This window comes from Mercenaria mercenaria, chromosome 6 (assembly GCF_021730395.1).
Source record: "Mercenaria mercenaria strain notata chromosome 6, MADL_Memer_1, whole genome shotgun sequence".
Classification (NCBI taxonomy): domain Eukaryota; kingdom Metazoa; phylum Mollusca; class Bivalvia; order Venerida; family Veneridae; genus Mercenaria; species Mercenaria mercenaria.
The window spans coordinates 79,333,883-79,351,189 of NC_069366.1; the positions used below are offsets into that span (position 1 = coordinate 79,333,883).

The 17,307-nt window shown below is 35.7% G+C and overlaps 1 protein-coding gene across 1 annotated transcript; it reads left to right on the forward strand.

Moving 5' to 3' along the window:
* Nucleotides 1-10,194: 10,194 nt before the first annotated feature.
* Nucleotides 10,195-10,923, forward strand: LOC123549920 (piggyBac transposable element-derived protein 4-like). Its single transcript, XM_045338369.1, has one exon. The coding sequence runs from the start codon at nucleotides 10,195-10,197 to the stop codon at nucleotides 10,921-10,923; it is 729 nt and encodes a 242-aa protein (XP_045194304.1).
* The last annotated feature ends 6,384 nt before the right edge of the window (nucleotides 10,924-17,307 follow it).

Genomic DNA, 17,307 nt, shown 5'->3' on the forward strand with positions numbered 1-17,307 from the left:
ACACGTAAATTAAAGCATAACCCTCAGAATGGTTCGGAACACAAAGTTATCAAATACAGATCCCTTAAACATTTCAATGAAGCTGAATTCAGAAACAGTCTCCAAAATCAACCTTGGTCTGTCCTAGAAGTTTTTGATGACCCTAACGATGCTCTTGATTACTTCATTAAAATATTTCAAAATGTGTTGAATGAGCATGCTCCTGAAAAACAAACAAGAGGACCATGATGGTCCTGAATTGCTCACCTCTTTCCACATGACCCAGTTTTGAGTATGACGTCGTTTTTTCTATTATTTGACATAGTGACCTAGTTTTGAACATGACCTAGGTATTATCAAGATAAAAATTCTGACCAATTTTCATGAAGATCCACTGAAAAATATGGTCTCTAGACAGGTCACAAGGTTTTTCTATTATTTGACCTATTGACCTAGTTTTCGAAGGTACGTGACCCTGTTTTGAACTTTACCTAGATATCATCAAGGTGAACATTCTCACTAATTTTCATGAAGATCTCATGAAAAATACGGCCTCTAGAGAGGTCACAAGGTTTTTCTACTTTTATACCTACTGGCCTAGTTTTTGACCGCACATGACCCAGTTTCGAAACTGACCTAGATATCATCAAGGTGAACATCAGATCAATTTTCATGAAGATCCATTGAAAAATATGGCCTCTAGAGAGGTCAAAAGATTTTAATAATTTTAGACCTACTGACCTAGTTTTTGACCGCAGTTGACCCAGTTTCAAATTTGATCTAGATATCATCAAGATGAACATTCAGACCAACTTTCATACAGATCCCATGAAAAGTATGGCCTCTAGAGAGGTCACAAGGTTTTTTTATTATTTGACCTACTGACCTAGTTTTTTAAGGCATGTAACCCAGTTTCAAAACTGATCTAGATATCATCAAGGTGAACATTCTGACCAATTTTCATGAAGATCCATTCACAAGTATGGCCTCTAGAGAGGTCACAAGGTTTTTCTATTTTTAGACCTACTGACCTAGTTTTTGACCGCAGTTGACCCAGTTTCGAACTTGACCTAGATATCATCAAGATGAACATTCAGACCAATTTTCATACAAATCCCATGAAAAATATGGCCTTTAGAGAGGTCACAAGGTTTTTCTATTATTTGACCTACTGACCTAGTTTTTGAAGGTACGTGACCCACTTTCGAACTTGACCTAGATATCATCAAGATGAACATTCAGACTAACTTTCATACAGATCCCATGAAATATATGGCCTCTAGAGAGGTCACAAGGTTTTTCTATTTTTAGACCTACTGACCTAGTTTTTGACCGCACGTGACCCATTTTCGAAACTGACCTAGATATCATCAAGGTGAACATCAGATCAATTTTCATGAAGATCCATTGAAAAATATGGCCTCTAGAGAGGTCAAAAGATTTTAATAATTTTAGACCTACTGACCTAGTTTTTGACCGCAGTTGACCCAGTTTCGAACTTGACCTAGATATCATCAAGATGAACATTCAGACCAGTTTTCATACAAATCCCATGAAAAATATGGCCTTTAGAGAGGTCACAAGGTTTTTCTATTATTTGACCTACTGACCTAGTTTTTGAAGGTACATGACCCACTTTCGAACTTGACCTAGATATCATCAAGATGAACATTCAGACTAACTTTCATACAGATCCCATGAAAAATATGGCCTCTAGAGAGGTCACAAGGTTTTTCTAATATTTGATCTACTGACCTAGTTTTTGAAGGCACGTGACCCAGTTTTGAACTTGACCTAGATAACATCAAGGTGAACATTCTGACCAATTTTCATGAAGATCTTGTGAAATATATTGCCTCTAGAGAGGTCACAAGGTTTTTCTATTTTTAGACCTACTGACCTAGTTTTTGATGGCACGTGACCCAGTTTCAAACTTGACCTAGATATCATCAAGATAAACATTCTGACCAATTTTCATGAAGATCTTTTGAAATATATGGCCTTTAGAGAGGTCACAATGTTTTTCTATTTTTAGACCTACTGACCTAGTTTTTGATGGCACGTGACCCAGTTTTGAACTTGACCTAGATATCATCAAGATGAACATTCTGACCAACTTTCATAAAGATCCCATGAAAAATGTGACCTCTAGAGTGGTCACAAGCAAAAGTTTACGGATGCACAGACGGACGACTGACGACGGACACCGCGCGATCACAAAAGCTCACCTTGTCACTTTGTGACAGGTGAGCTAAAAAGAGTAAAAAATCATAATCAGCCTGACTGGTTCAACGCTGATATCACTGAAACTATAAAAGCTAGAAATTATGCTAAACTATCTGGTGACATGGTTCAGATAAATACCTGCGGGAAAAAGTAAAAATCTTAACTTCACTAGCTAAAAAGTCGTTTTATGCAACTGCCATCAGCAGCAATAAAAACAATCCAAAAATACTGTGGAAAAACCTCAAAGATTTGTCTGGCAAAAGCGTCAACCATCAAACAAGTTTAGTTCATGATAAACATGGCTTACCAATCACTAACCCACAAATAGCAGCAGAATCATTTAACAATCATTTCTCAAATGTTTTCAAATCTGCGCCAAATATACATGGAGACTTTAATGAACAGAACTTTGAAGTTATAAAAAACTATGTTAACAATAAAGTGAATAGCACAGGGGAATTTGTAATACCAGAAATAACAGAAGTTTTCATAAAAAATGAACTTAAATCACTTAATCCCAGAAAATCTACTGGTCTTGATGGTTTGGGACCTAAATTTTTGAAAGTAAGTGCTGAAATAGTTGCAAAACCATTGCAGACAATCATTAATCTTAGTATTAACAAGGGTACTTTTCCTTTAATTTTCAAAATTGCTAAAGTAACACCTTTATTTAAAAAAGGCTCAAAATCAGAAATTAGTAACTATAGACCAATTTCTATACTGCCAGTTCTCTCAAAAATCTTTGAAAGACATGTCTCAAATCACTTGAAGTTATATCTTGATGAAAATAATCTTTAAGTGAACATCAGTCAGGATTTCGTAAATTTCACTCATGTGAAACAGCACTGACAAACATAATAGACCACTGGACTGAGGCTATAAATGACAACAACATAGTAGGTACAATTTTTTTAGACCAGACAAAGGCATTTGACCTTATTAATCATGAACTTCTGCTTAAGAAACTAGAATGCTTTAAATTTTGTTCTAAATCCCTTAAATGGGTTTCCTCTTATCTCACTAGCCGATAGCAGAAAGTTAGTATGTCAGGTCATTTATCAGAAGCAAAAGAAATATGTGCAGGTGTGCCACAAGGCTCAGTTCTAGGGCCCTTACTTTTCATAATTTACATAAATGATCTTGCTCTCCATATCAATGATAATGCACAAATCGATATGTTTGCTGATGATACAACAATATCAGCTTTTGGTAAAACAATCAATGAAATCAAGAATTCACTTCAGTCTCAAATTAATATTACTGAAACATGGTGCAAACAAAATGCGATGATTCCAAATGTTCAGAAAACTAAAGTAATGTATCTCTCTTCATCTAAATCACATCATGTACAAAAATATTTAAATCAGACTAATGAATCAACAATTTTCTTAAGCAATCAGGCTTTGAGTCAATCAAATGAAGAAAAAATATTAGGCGTCCATGAGAACTTGAACTAGAAAACACATGTTGACCAAACACTTAAAAAATGCAACTCCCTTTTATATCTTAATGCGTATCAAATACTGTCTAAATCTGCACTCAAGAAAGCTATTTTACAATGCGTACATTCTTCCACAGTTTGATTACTGCTGTACAATATGGGGCTCCTGTAGCTCAGAACTTCAGAACAGAATAGTAAAATTTCAAAAAAGGGCTGCACGTATTATTCTTGATAAATCATTTGATGCTCCATCTGAAGAACTGTTCACTCAATTAAACTGGATGACTTTCCGCATTATACACGGGTGCGCATTATACATGGGTATCTACGGTATGCATTGTAAAACAGCATAATTCGCAACAATTTCGACGAAGTTGCGGGTTTCTTCTCAGTGAAATTGTCATGACTTCTTTTCATAACACAGATCTAGATGTAGATATCTAGGTATTGTTAATAAATTGCAGTTTTTTCAAGAACTGTGTTGTTTCACATTTTTAGAATGGCGAACCATTTGATGAGTTTGATAGAAACATTACGAAGTTAGATCTACTTAGCTCCTTACCGACAAGAAATTCTGTAGATCTAATTTGTCTAAATGTGCAAGAATAAGTTTACCGTAGTACACTCACTTATGATCCCAAATTGCTTCCGGCTACGAACAAACACAAATTATGAGCCAAAAGTACCCCAAAATATTTAGCCATTTAAATCTAGCGACAGGAGTTTTAATTCTACTCCTTTGTTTGTTTGTTTGTTTGTTTGTTTTAGGTTTAACGCCGTTTTTCAACAGTATTTCAGTCATGTAATGGCGGGAAGTTAACCTAACCAGTGTTCCTGGATTCTGTACCAGTACAAACCTGTTCTACGCAAGTAACTGCCAACTTCCCCACATGAATCAGAGGTGGAGGACTAATGATTTCAGACACAATGTCGTTTATCAAATAGTCACGGAGAACATACGCCTCGCCTGAGGATCGAACTCACGACCCCGCGATCCGTAGACCAACGCTCTTACCTACTGAGCTAAGCAGGCGGGTTCTACTCCCCTTGAGTAGTGCAACAAAACATATGTATTAAAGACATTAATACACGCTAGGGCCTGGCCGGGAGGTGATAATCGGCCCGGAATTCATAATGGCCCTTGGGCCATTATTCATTTTCCGTGCCGATTATCACCTCCCGGCCCGGCTCTGTCGTGTATTAACTTCTAAATAATTAACATAATTATAGGGGCCTCCTTGGCCAAGTGGTTAAGGTCGCCGACATCAAATCACTTGCCCCTCAGCGATATAGTTCAAGCCTCAACAGGGTATTGAATTCTTTCATGTAAGGAAGCCATCCAGCTGGCTAACAGAAGGTTAGTGGTTCTACCTAGGTGCCCACTTCCTCCAACATCAAAAGCTGGAAAGTCACCATGTCCAATAATTGTGTCAGTATGACCTGAAACCCCACAAAATGAACACTCTACATGCTTTATTGGAAACCACATTTTGATTCTTATCTATTCACTTCATAATACTGTATCCATGTGTATAAATGATTATAATAAGCTTTTAACTTATAAAACAGAGTGCCAGAATGTCACAATATACACCTGTCAAAGCAAATTTCTTTACATTAGCACCTGTATTTGCAAATGGAATTTTAATTTTGTGGTTGTTTAGTAATTATTGTAATTCTTTTGTTTTTTTTAAGTCCACAAAAAAACCAGGTAGAGATACCTCAAAATACACCTAAAATTTGAAAGTGACATCTATGTCGTACCACAGAAAAGTGGTCTTGGTTTTTCCCTACAGTCAATTATAAAAAAAGTTACAATTTAAGTTATTTATAATAACAACTAAGGGAAGTTCATCTTTAAAAAACAAAAAAAAAAAACAAAAAAAAAAAAATTGTAAATCCACACAAAAATCCTTATAAGGTAGAGATAGGTCAGATTACACCTCAAATTTGGAAGTAACATGCATGTTGTTCTACAGAAAAGTTGTTTCCAATTTTCCTACGACTAGGAATGAAAACGTTACAATATAAGCTATTTATAGTAACAACAAAGGGAAGTCATTCTAAAGAAGGGACTGCGCATAACATTCCGTCTCATGATGGTGTACAATTGTGCCAAGTTTCATAAAAATCCCTTCGTGCATGAAGAAGAAATGCTCTGGACAAAGTCATTCTTGTATATGAACTTCGGCTTCTAAGTGTGACCTTGACCTTAGACCAAGGGACCTGGTTCTTGCACATGACACTCCGTCTCATGGTGGTGAACATTTGTGCCAATTTATATCAAAATCCCTCCATGCATGAAAAAGAAATGCTCCGGACAGTCATTCTTGTATTTGACCTTTGACCTCTGTGACCTTGACCTTAGACCTAGTTTTCAGACTTGTATCTTTGGCCTCTAAGTGTGACCTTGAGCTTAGACCTAGGGATCTGGTTCTTGCGCAAGACACTCTGTCTCATCATGGTGAACAATTTGGCCAAGTTACATCAAAATCAAACCACGCATGATGAAGATAAGCTCCGGATAAAGTCATTCTTAAATTTGACCTTTGACCTCTAAGCATGACTTTGACCTTAGACCTAGGGGCCTGGTTCTTGAGCATGACACTCTGCATCATGATGGTGAACCATTGTGCCAAGTTTCATCAAAACCCCTCTATGCATGAAGAAAACATGCTCCGGACAAAGTCTGTGGACGCCGCCCGCCCAACCACCCGCCCTTAAACTTTTATAAGAAAACAAGAGCTGTCCATAAGACAGTGTGCTCGAGTTTTCTCTGTGCTTTGCCAGTAAAAAAAATTCTAAGTTAACAAGAGCTGTCGGAGGACAGCAACGCTTGACTATTCAACAGCCTTGTCAACTGAATGAATACAGAAGTCGAAAAAGGGGCATAATTTTGTAAAAATGGGAGAAAGGTTTATGGAACCGTCATAGTGCTTATCAGCTCATAAAGTGAACAAGTGTGTGAAGTTTCAATCCATTCACATAAGTGGATACTGATATACCAGCATACATACAAAAACTTAACCAAAAACTGCTAAGCTGAAAAAAGGGGATCATTTTTAAAAAAATGCAAAATAGAGTTATGGGACCTACACAGTGCAAGTCAGATCATGACAGTAAAGAAGTGTGTGAAGTTTCAATCCATTCCCATTACTGGGTACTGAGATGCCAGCTTACATACAAAACCTTAACCAAGAATTTCTAAGTCTCAAAAGGGGCATAATTTTGTAAAAAAGCGAAGAAAGAGTTATGGAACCTGTGCAATGTAGGTCAGTTTAGCACAGTGAACGAGTGTGTGAAGTTTCAATCCATTCCCATTAGTGGGTACCGAGATACCAGCTTACATACAAAACCTTAACCAAGAATTTCTAAGCCAAAGGGGGCATAATTTTGTCAAAAAGCAAAACAGAGTTATGGAACCTGTGCAATATAGGTCAGTTTATCACAGTGAACAAGTGTGTGAAGTTTCAATCCATTCCCATAAGTGGGTACTGAGATACCAGCTTACAAACAAAACCTTAACCAAGAATTTCTAAGTCAAAAAGGGGGCATAATTTTGTCAAAAAACAAAACAGAGTTATGGAACCTGTGCAATATAGGTCAGTTTATCACAGTGAACAAGTGTGTGAAGTTTCAATCCATTCCCACAAGTGGTTACTGAGATACCAGCTTACATACAAAACCTTAACCAAGAATTTCTAAGTTGAAAAGGGGGCATAATTTTGTCAAAAAGCAAAACAGAGTTATGGAACCTGTGCAATATAGGTCAGTTTATCACAGTGAATAAGTGTGTGAAGTTTCAATCCATTCCCACAAGTGGTTACTGAGATACCAGCTTACATACAAAACCTTAACCAAATCGGGACGCCAACGCTGACGCCGACGCATGAGTGAGTCCAATAGCTCTACTATTCTTTGAATAGTCGAGCTAAAAGGGACATAACTCTGTCAAAATTCAAACAGAGTTATGGGAATTGTGTCTTCTGGTGTAGACTTTGATAGTAAATAACTATTTTGAGTTTCAAGTCAAAATCTTTAACAGTAACAGAGATATCTGACTTTTAACAAAAAATGCCAAGTTAAAAAGGGGCATAATTCTGTCAAAATTCAAATCAGAGTTATGGATATTGTTTCTTCTGGTGTAGACTTTGATGTTTAATAAGTATTTTAAGTTTCAAGTCAATAGCTTTGATAGTTGCAGAGATATTTGATTTTATCAAAAACTTTAACCAACGGCAAAGCCGACACCGACGCCAACGCGAGTGCAATAGCTCTACTTTTTCTTCGAAAAGTCCAGCTAAAAATCGCAATAAAATGATGAAATCTAAATCTAGCCAAGTAAATTAACAGGAAGTTTACCACACCTTTGTAAATCTGATGAAGCTTCCTTATGTGTTTTGTAATAAAGTACAAGTGCAGAGATGAAGAGATAGGTAAGAAACACTTTATTGATCAGAAAACATTAATTCAAGAAGTACAAATTACCAAAAATAAGGTAAAGCGTTTGATAGGGATTATTGCAATGTTTTACTTGTTTCTGACTGGTCAGTAATGTATACAAAAATAAGATTTTTTTTTCCAAAACTAAACCCTGAATCCTTGCATTTACAGTATTTTATCACATATATCTGCTACAGTTGATGTGTACTGTAAGAAGTTTCATGGAACAGTTTTCTCCTGCCATGACAATGGTGAACACAGGAGGAAATATCATCCATGGGAAAATTCTCAAATAAAGTATAATATCATTATTTTTTGGCCATTTTGTGGTGAACTAAGGCAGCTAAGGCAGTTTTTGAAGAATATGGGATTATACATGTTTCAAGTCATGGAAGACCATACATGTAGTCAAGTTATAATGTTGAGGAACATTAGCTTGTCACTTCCCTTGGAAGGTTATATGATAAAGCGCAAGGATAACCAAATATTACATTGGTCCCTTTCAGTTGGATTCCTCTGACTTTTTTGTTATAACCTTTATCCAAGATGTTGCGGTTGGTCAAAATAAATATGCTTTCAGTTGGATTCCTCTGACTTTATTGTTATAACCTTTATCCAAGATGTTGCGGTTGGTCAAAATAAATTATGCTTTTTATGTGTAGGTTTCTAAATAACAAGAGCTGTCCGTAAGACAGCCAAGCTCGACTATTCGAAATATTGTCACAGAAGCAGGAAATTATTACCCAAAATGTTAAATATCAAAAGAGTTTTAAGTTCGAAAGGGGACATAATTTGACCAAAATACATATCAGAGTTATGGGACTTGGTGCTATCAACTAGTTTTATAACCCCGAAGACACATGTGAAGTTTCAATTTAATATCTGTAGTAGTTTTGGAGAAAGTTACTTGCATGTAAAACTTTAACCAGGATTTGACATATATATCAAAAGAGTTTTAAGTTCGAAAGGGGACATAATTTGACCAAAATACATATCAGAGTTATGGGACTTGGTGCTATCAACAAGTTTTATAACCCCGAAGAAACATGTTAAGTTTCATTCAATATCTGCATTAGTTTTGGGGATAGTAACTTGCATGTAAAACTTTAACCAGAATTTTCTAAGTCCAAAAGGGGGCATAATCTGCTCAAAATACATGTTAAGAGTTATGGAACTTGACCCAGTAAGGTTGGTAATTGACCTAGAAAAAGAATAAATAAGTTTCAAAGCTATATGCCTTTTGGTAATAGCTGTATGTACTTGCACGCAAAACTTTAACCAGGATTTTCTAAGTCCAAAAGGGGGCATAATTTGCCCAAAATACATGTCAGAGTTATAGGACTTGGTGCTATCAACTAGTTTTATAACCCCGAAGACACGTGAAGTTTCAATTTAATATCTGTAGTAGTTTTGGAGAAAGTCACTTGCATGTAAAACTTTAACCAGGATTTTCTAAGTCCAAAAGGGGGCATAATTCGGCCAAAATACATGTCAGAGTTATGGGACTTGACCCAGTGAGGTAGGTAATTGATCTAGAAAAAGAAAAAATAAGTTTCAAATCTATATGCCTTTTAGTAATAGCTGTATGTACTTGCACGCAAAACTTTAACCAGAATTTTCTAAGTCAAAAAGGGGGCATAATTTGGCCAAAATAAAGGTCAGAGTTATGGGACTTGGTGCTATCAACTAGTTTTATAACCCCGAAGACACATGTGAAGTTTCAATTCAATATCTGCATTAGATTTGGAGATAGTAACTTGCATGTAAAACTTTAACCAGAATTTTCTAAGTCCAAAAGGGGGCATAATTTGCTCAAAATACATGTTAGAGTTATGGAACTTGACCCAGTGAGGTTGGTAATTGCCCTAGAAAAAGAATAAATAAGTTTCAAAGCTATATGCCTTTAAATGATAGCTGTATGTACTTGCATGCAAAAACTTAACCAAGGTGTGACGCCGACGCCGACGCCATGGTGAGTAGAATAGCTAGACTATTCTTCGAATAGTTGAGCTAAAAATGATTATTCAAACTATATTTAGCAGAAGGCCACTAAAAGAAAACCTGTCCTTAATCATTCTACAGACAAATACTTAGGCAACGAAGGCATGAAGGAAGTTATGACGTGTAATCGTTACCAGAAACTGAACCAGTACTTACACGTGTCAGACAGAGCCACAGAGCCAGCCCGTAACCAGCCTGGATATGATAGACTCTATAAGGTTAGGCCAATTATTCGTCATGTGTCGGCAAACTTCCTAGACCGTTACACGCTAAGTCGAGAAGTCGCAGTGGATGAAGCAATGGTGCGGTACACTGGGAAACTTTCTTTCAAGCAATACATGCCAGCAAAGCCAATCAAGAGAGGCGTGAAAATATGGATGGCTTGTGCTTCGAACACGGCGTACTTGTCACGTTTCGACATTTATTTAGGAAGGAACAATAATCAAACTGAACATGGTCTCGGTTACAATGTGGTACGGAAACTTACAGACAATCTTCATGGGTCAAATAGACATATTTACTTTGACAATTTCTTTACGGGCATTCCACTCATGCAAGATCTGTTACAGGATGGACTTTATGGCTGTGGCACGGTGCGTACAAACAGGAAAGGCTTTCCTACAGAAGAGAAAAAACCAACTAGTGTAAAAGAACGTGGACAGTTCCTAATTATGCAAAAGGGTAATTCCAACCTCACTGCTACATGTTGGAAAGACAACAGACTTGTCCATCATCTTGCCACGAATTGTGACGAATCTGAAGTAAACATGACTACAAGGAGGAGTGGTCCTAATGTTCTTGCTCTTCGTCAGCCTTCCACTGTTAACAAATAAAATATGTACATGGGTGGCGTTGATCAACATGATCAGTACCGGATGAAATATGACGTCGGACGAAATTCAAAAAAATGGTGGAAATACATATTTTGGTTCTTGATTAATTGTGCAATTGTTAACGCTTACATCGTGTACAAGAATGTTTCTACGCGGATTACCAAGAAGAAGCGATTTAGACACCTTGACTTCAGGTGTGAACTTGCAAGAGATTTTATTGCTGGCTACTGTTCCAGAAAGAGGAAGCGGTCTGAAGGTAGTGCTGTCGGGTTAGTTGAAGCTGAAAATGTAAATGGACACATCTCATGTAGACTACAGGGTAATAAAGGTAGATGTCGCTATCACCTCAAAGTGCTCAATGTTCGTCGGGAGACAGTATATGGATGTTCCGTTTGTCAGGTACACTTATGCAAAGATGGGTGCCATGCCCACTTTCATAATCAGTGAGTAGTGAAAAGTGCAATCAAAAATTCTGACTGGATTTACATGCGTGTAGAAATGTGTAAATAATGTATATAAATGTAAATATGTAATATATATGTAAATGCTTCAAATATTCAGTTGGATTTATTCAAATTGAAATTGGATATGTAACTGGTGTTTGTGGAAAGTGAAAGTACACTGTTTCAACTGTAACAAAGTTGAAAAACATGGATATTTAGCAGAACTGTACATAAGAGTGTTTGGATTTTTTTTTTTTACTTTTTCTGTAACATTTTTGTCAGTATATTTTTAAATCAAATTTTGCCAAGTTATTTATTTATTTATTCATTCATTTATGTATTTATTTATTTATTTATTTATTTATATATGTATGTATTTATTTATTTGTCTCTACAAAATACTTGGCAAATAAATTGACAAAAACAGTGAAACTAAAAACATTACACAACATTCATACCTGGTGTTATGAATTGCAATTTTCTTACTTTCATAACATATATATATATTTTTTTTTAATTATGTGTTGATGTAATTATGTATGATGTATATATGTTTCATTTTTTGTCAGAATATTGAGTAAAATTAATTTATTTATGAACAATAATAAATTTCTATCATTGAAAACAGTCCGTTTTTTTATTTCCTTTACTTTGAACCAGGAAAAGATTATTTATTATTGGGTTTAATGAAAAAAAATTTATACCATTTGAAAGAGAATTTAATTCTGTAAATTTCATACATTGACACTTTTACTGTATTTTAATCATGAAATTGAAATATTTTGGTTCAAAGTATGTAGGTGTGAAAAACCTATAATCTGGCCAATTACCTGTATTGAGATGCAGTAGATAAACTGATAAGTTATCTATTGATTATAGATAGGTATATACATGAATGCACTATTGATTTAGAGTAGCTGATAAGCCTAATTGCCTATGGGGTAAAGGGTTAACCAAGGTGTGACGCCGACGCCATGGTGAGTAGAATAGCTAGACTATTCTTCGAATAGTTGAGCTAAAAATGATTATTCAAACTATATTTAGCAGAAGGCCACTAAAAGAAAACCTGTCCTTAATCATTTTCCAATCCAATGAAATTTAGTAAAGATATTGCTTTTGAAAATTACAAAGAAGTCAACGATAAAAACAGAGGAAGGACCAATCTACTTCTTGGACATAATCAGGGGAAGTAACTGACTAATGTTCCCCAATACTACAGAATATATCTTCGACTTGTTATTACACCATGGTTATTTTAATGTTTTAAATTCTACAAGTTGTTTGTGATGAAGAGTCAAATCTAAATCCACAGGAATATGAGAAACTCTGGTACATTTCTATGGTTTAGGACAAAAATAATAAAATGGGATAATTTCTGTAACATCTCATGGCTCTATCTGAAAGACAAGTGATATTTTCTTCGTTCCAATACCACCTTGACCATTATTTTAAAAACAGGTTCTGACACAGGAGCAATACAAAATTAATAGCTCACCCTCCTAAATTTCTATAATAATGAACTTGTCCCTCTTTAAATTCGGACAGTACTGTTAGTTGTTAAAAGGGGTGCTTACCAAAAAGATACTGAGTGAATGGCGAACAGTGCAGATCTTGATCAGACTGCATGGATGTACAGGCTGATCATGATCTACACAGGTCACAAAGGCAGAATCAATTTTGTCCAGCATGATAAGGGTTTAATAACTTACTTATAAATGTCAGTTCAAAAGCTGACATGGGCTTGTACCGGTACTTGTTTGCTATTTTGCCTAATTTTAATAAATCTTATTTCATCCTATCTTATCTTAAAGTCAACTGCCATATCTATGTGTATTCATTTAATCTATAGTTTAGTTAACTTATGGTCATAATGTGGCAGAGTACTGCCAGAAGTTCTCAATCTTTTCATTTTAAGGCAGACATCTTGTATAAAGTTTAGATGTACTTAACTAGCAATTCCTTTTGCAGACCATAAAGCATCACCTCCTTGATTACTTTTTCACAACAATTTGCATGGTTTCTATATTAGACAAGAGCTGTCAGTAAGACAACCAATGCTCGACTATTTGAATTATTGTACCAGAAGCAGGAAAATGTTACCCTAAAATGTTAAAATATCCACAGAGTTTCAATCCACTATCTGCATTAGTTTTGGAGGTAGTAACTTGCATGCAAAACTTTAACCAGCAGTTTTATGTTCAAAAGGGGATGTAATTTGAACAAAATGCATGTCAGAGTTATGGGACTTGATGCAATCAACTAGTTTTATAACCTTGAAGGCACACGTAAAGTTTCAATTTTATATCTGCATTTGTTCTGCAGACAGTAACTTGCACACAAAATTTTAACAAGATTTCTTCAGTCTAAAAGAGGGCATAATTTGCCCAATATACATGTCAGATTTATGGGACATGACCCAGTGAGGTTGGTAATTGATATAGAAAAAAATCAAGAGGGCCATAATGGCCCTATATCGCTCACCTGAGTACCATTGCTCTTAATGATAAGAATGGTAAGATCAAGTTTCGACATAGATCACATAGGCATACTTATTAAATATCATCAGGATAAATATTTTCTTGTAACAGTCCCTTTTGACCTATGGGTCACATACTAATCAGGGCCAATCTCCGTATCAAGTTTGAGGGTCCTAGGCTCAAATGCTGCATTTTTGTACAAGCGTGACTATTTCTTACCCTGGAAGATTTAAAAAAAAATTTAAAACCAATCTCATTAGATGCTGCTGAGGTATATTCATTTACATAAAATAAAGGGAATTAATTTGTCATAAATTCAGTCAAAAGTTATCTACCCTGATTGTCCGAGTCCATTTGATGGCATAAATGACATTTCAAATCAGTATCTTCATTGGTAACTGTGATACACCAATTTTAATTTGAAACAAAGGGAGGTAATTTGACATAAAATCAGTCCATAGTTATCTCCCCTGATGGTCTCAGTCAAACTAATGACAATAATGAAATTTCAAATGAGTTCTATAACTACTTACTGAGGTAAATCCATTTTTATTAAAACCAGGGGAGGTAATCATGCATTGGTATATGCATGTAGAAGACACAGAGTACAAGCTTTTTACACCAATATATTAGAAAAGTATTCATATCGATAAACGATCAATCAAGAGTTCTCTAACATGACTATTTCTTACCATGGAAGACATAAATAATGTTTCAAACCAATCTCATTAGAAGCTGTTAGGTATATTCATTTACATAAAAACCAAGGGAGGTAATTTGTCATAAATTCAGTCAATATGTATCTTCACTGATTGTCCAAGTCAATCTGATGGCATAAATGAAATTTCAGATCAGTATCTTTATTAGTTATGGAGATATACACATTTTAATTAGAAATACAGTAAGGTAATTTGACATAAAATCAGTGAATAGTTATCTACCCCGATTGTCTCAGTCCAACTAATAACAATAATGAAATTTCAAATCAGGTCTTTAAGTACTTTAACTGATATAAATCCATTTTGATTAAAATCAGGGGAGGTAATCAGATATAAAATAACTCCGGACCCTATGATTGGTTCTGACAGATTCTTCATGGAATCCAAGATTCATTGTTGTTGAAGATATTTTGCAAGTTTGTATCAAATCAAACCATAAATGAAGTCTTTATATGGCTGCAAAAGCCAAAATAGCAAATTTTGGACCTTTAAGGGGCCAAAACTCTGAAACCCATGATGGGATCTGGCCAGTTTTCATAAGGGACCGAGATATTATGCCAATACAAGTTGTGTGCAAGTTTGATTAAAGTTGATGGCAAAATGTTGTCTCTATCGTGTTCACAAGCCAAAAATAGCAAATTTTGGCCCTTTAAGGGGCCATAACTCTGAAACCCATGATGGGATCCTGCCAGTTTTCAAAAGGAACCGAGGTATTATGCCAATACAAATTGTATGCAAGTTTGATTAAAATTGATTGCAAACTGTGGTCTCTATTGTGTTCACAAGAAATTGTGAACGGACGACGGACGGACGGACGACGGGTGATCACAAAAGTTTCAAATATATATGCCTTTAAGTAATAGCTGTATGTACTTGCATGCAAAACTTTAACCAGGATTTTCTAAGTACAAAAGGGTGCATAATTTAGCAAAAATGCAGCAGGGTTATAGGACTTGATGCTATCAGCTAGTTTTATAAACCCGAAGACATATGTGAAATTTCAATTCAATATCTGCATTAGTTTTGGAGTAATAGCTGTATGTACTTTCATGTAAAACTTAAACCAGGATTTTCTAAGTCCAAAAGCCGGCATAATTTGCCCAAAATACGTCAGAGTTATGGAACTTGACCCAGTGAGGTTGGTAATTGACCTAGAAAAAGAAGATATAAGTTTCAAAACTATATGCCTTTAAGTGATAGCTGTATGTACCTGCATGCAAAACTTTAACCAAGGTGTGATGTTGACGCCGATGCCAGGGTGAGTAGAATAGCTAGACTATTCTCGAATAGTCGAGCTAAAAATGTAGGTTTTCCCCAGTGGTGTTTTTGCCACTGACCGTTCCAAGGCGTTGCCCCACTGTGTTACTTTGTTTTGTCCTCTTGTGTAGGCTTTGTGTGTTTGGCGTGTATGTGTGTGTTCCTTTGTTTGTTCGTTTTGTCCTCGTGTGTTGGCTTTGTATGTGTGCGAGTGTATGTGTATGTGTGTGTGTGTTTGTGGTGTGCACGTCTGCGTGCTGTAGGTTTCGTTTTGGGGAGGCTGCGATTTTGGTACGTGGCATTCCCTGTTTGATATTTGTCTTTGTTTTTTACCATTTTTTTATTTCACACCGTGTAACATATCCTACAGTATAGCCTACTGAACTAAACTAATGCATGAAGTGTCAATTTTCAGCAAATTCTAATGATTTGAAAATACATGGGCTTTAGCAGGACATGTCCACAAAAAAAATATTTGAACTCAGAATAAAGACAAATCCCACAGGAGTCCATAACGGAGCAAGGGTATATGGAGATTTCTGGAACTTTGTCAAATCGTTCAAAAGGTCCTTTTAGATGTTGTCTGAAAGTGTCATTATATGCCTCAGATGTAAGATCCGATTTGAGAGCTGCAGACCTAGACATTTTAGAATTTTTTTTAAAAGAATTTCATGTAATAAATGTTGATTCAACGGAAACGTGAAAGTGCCATCAGACGCTAATATGTTTAACTAAGTTAGGGTAGCAGAAAGGATATATTAAAACTGGTAGGTTATGTCCAAAAGACTACTTACTTCATTCCAATGTATTTCACAAAATATTTTTTTGCATTTCCATTATCTTCTTTATGATGCTGTCTTACTGTGTCACAGTACTATTACTTCATGCTTAAATCATTCCTACACAAACTTACTACCTACATTACAACATACCCTTACTGAATAACTTATTGGTCAATAATCAAAACTATCAAGCCCATGGCTTAAAGGGCCAAGGGCACATAGTTTTGACTCTTGCCTGGCAAGCCATTTAGTAAGTCTTTTATTACATGACATCAGCAACTTTCATAGTTTCTTCTCTAACTTTTGCTAAACAAGTTTAGTCCTACACAACAGAGCCGTCAATAGCACAAATTATCAACATGTACTGATATAGGGATTGACTAAGTTTGATAAAAATCTATCAAGCGGTTCATGAGAGTTGTTACATGTTATTTCTAATTTTAGCTAAAGTGGTCCCTAAAAAGGGCAGAGTGCACCCATTGAATATTTTTTTAACGGACCTTATGGTACTACATACCAAGTTTCAGAAATATCCATCAAGCGGTCCATTAGCTAAGTTGTTTAAAGGTTCTATTTTTAGCTCTAACAGCCCCTTAAAGGTTCCATGTGCCTCAATTTGAACAAACCTGGGAGAAGACCCTAGTACACTGCTACAAAATGAAGTCTGATGAAGATCCATCTTGTGGTTACGGAGAAGTCTTTAATA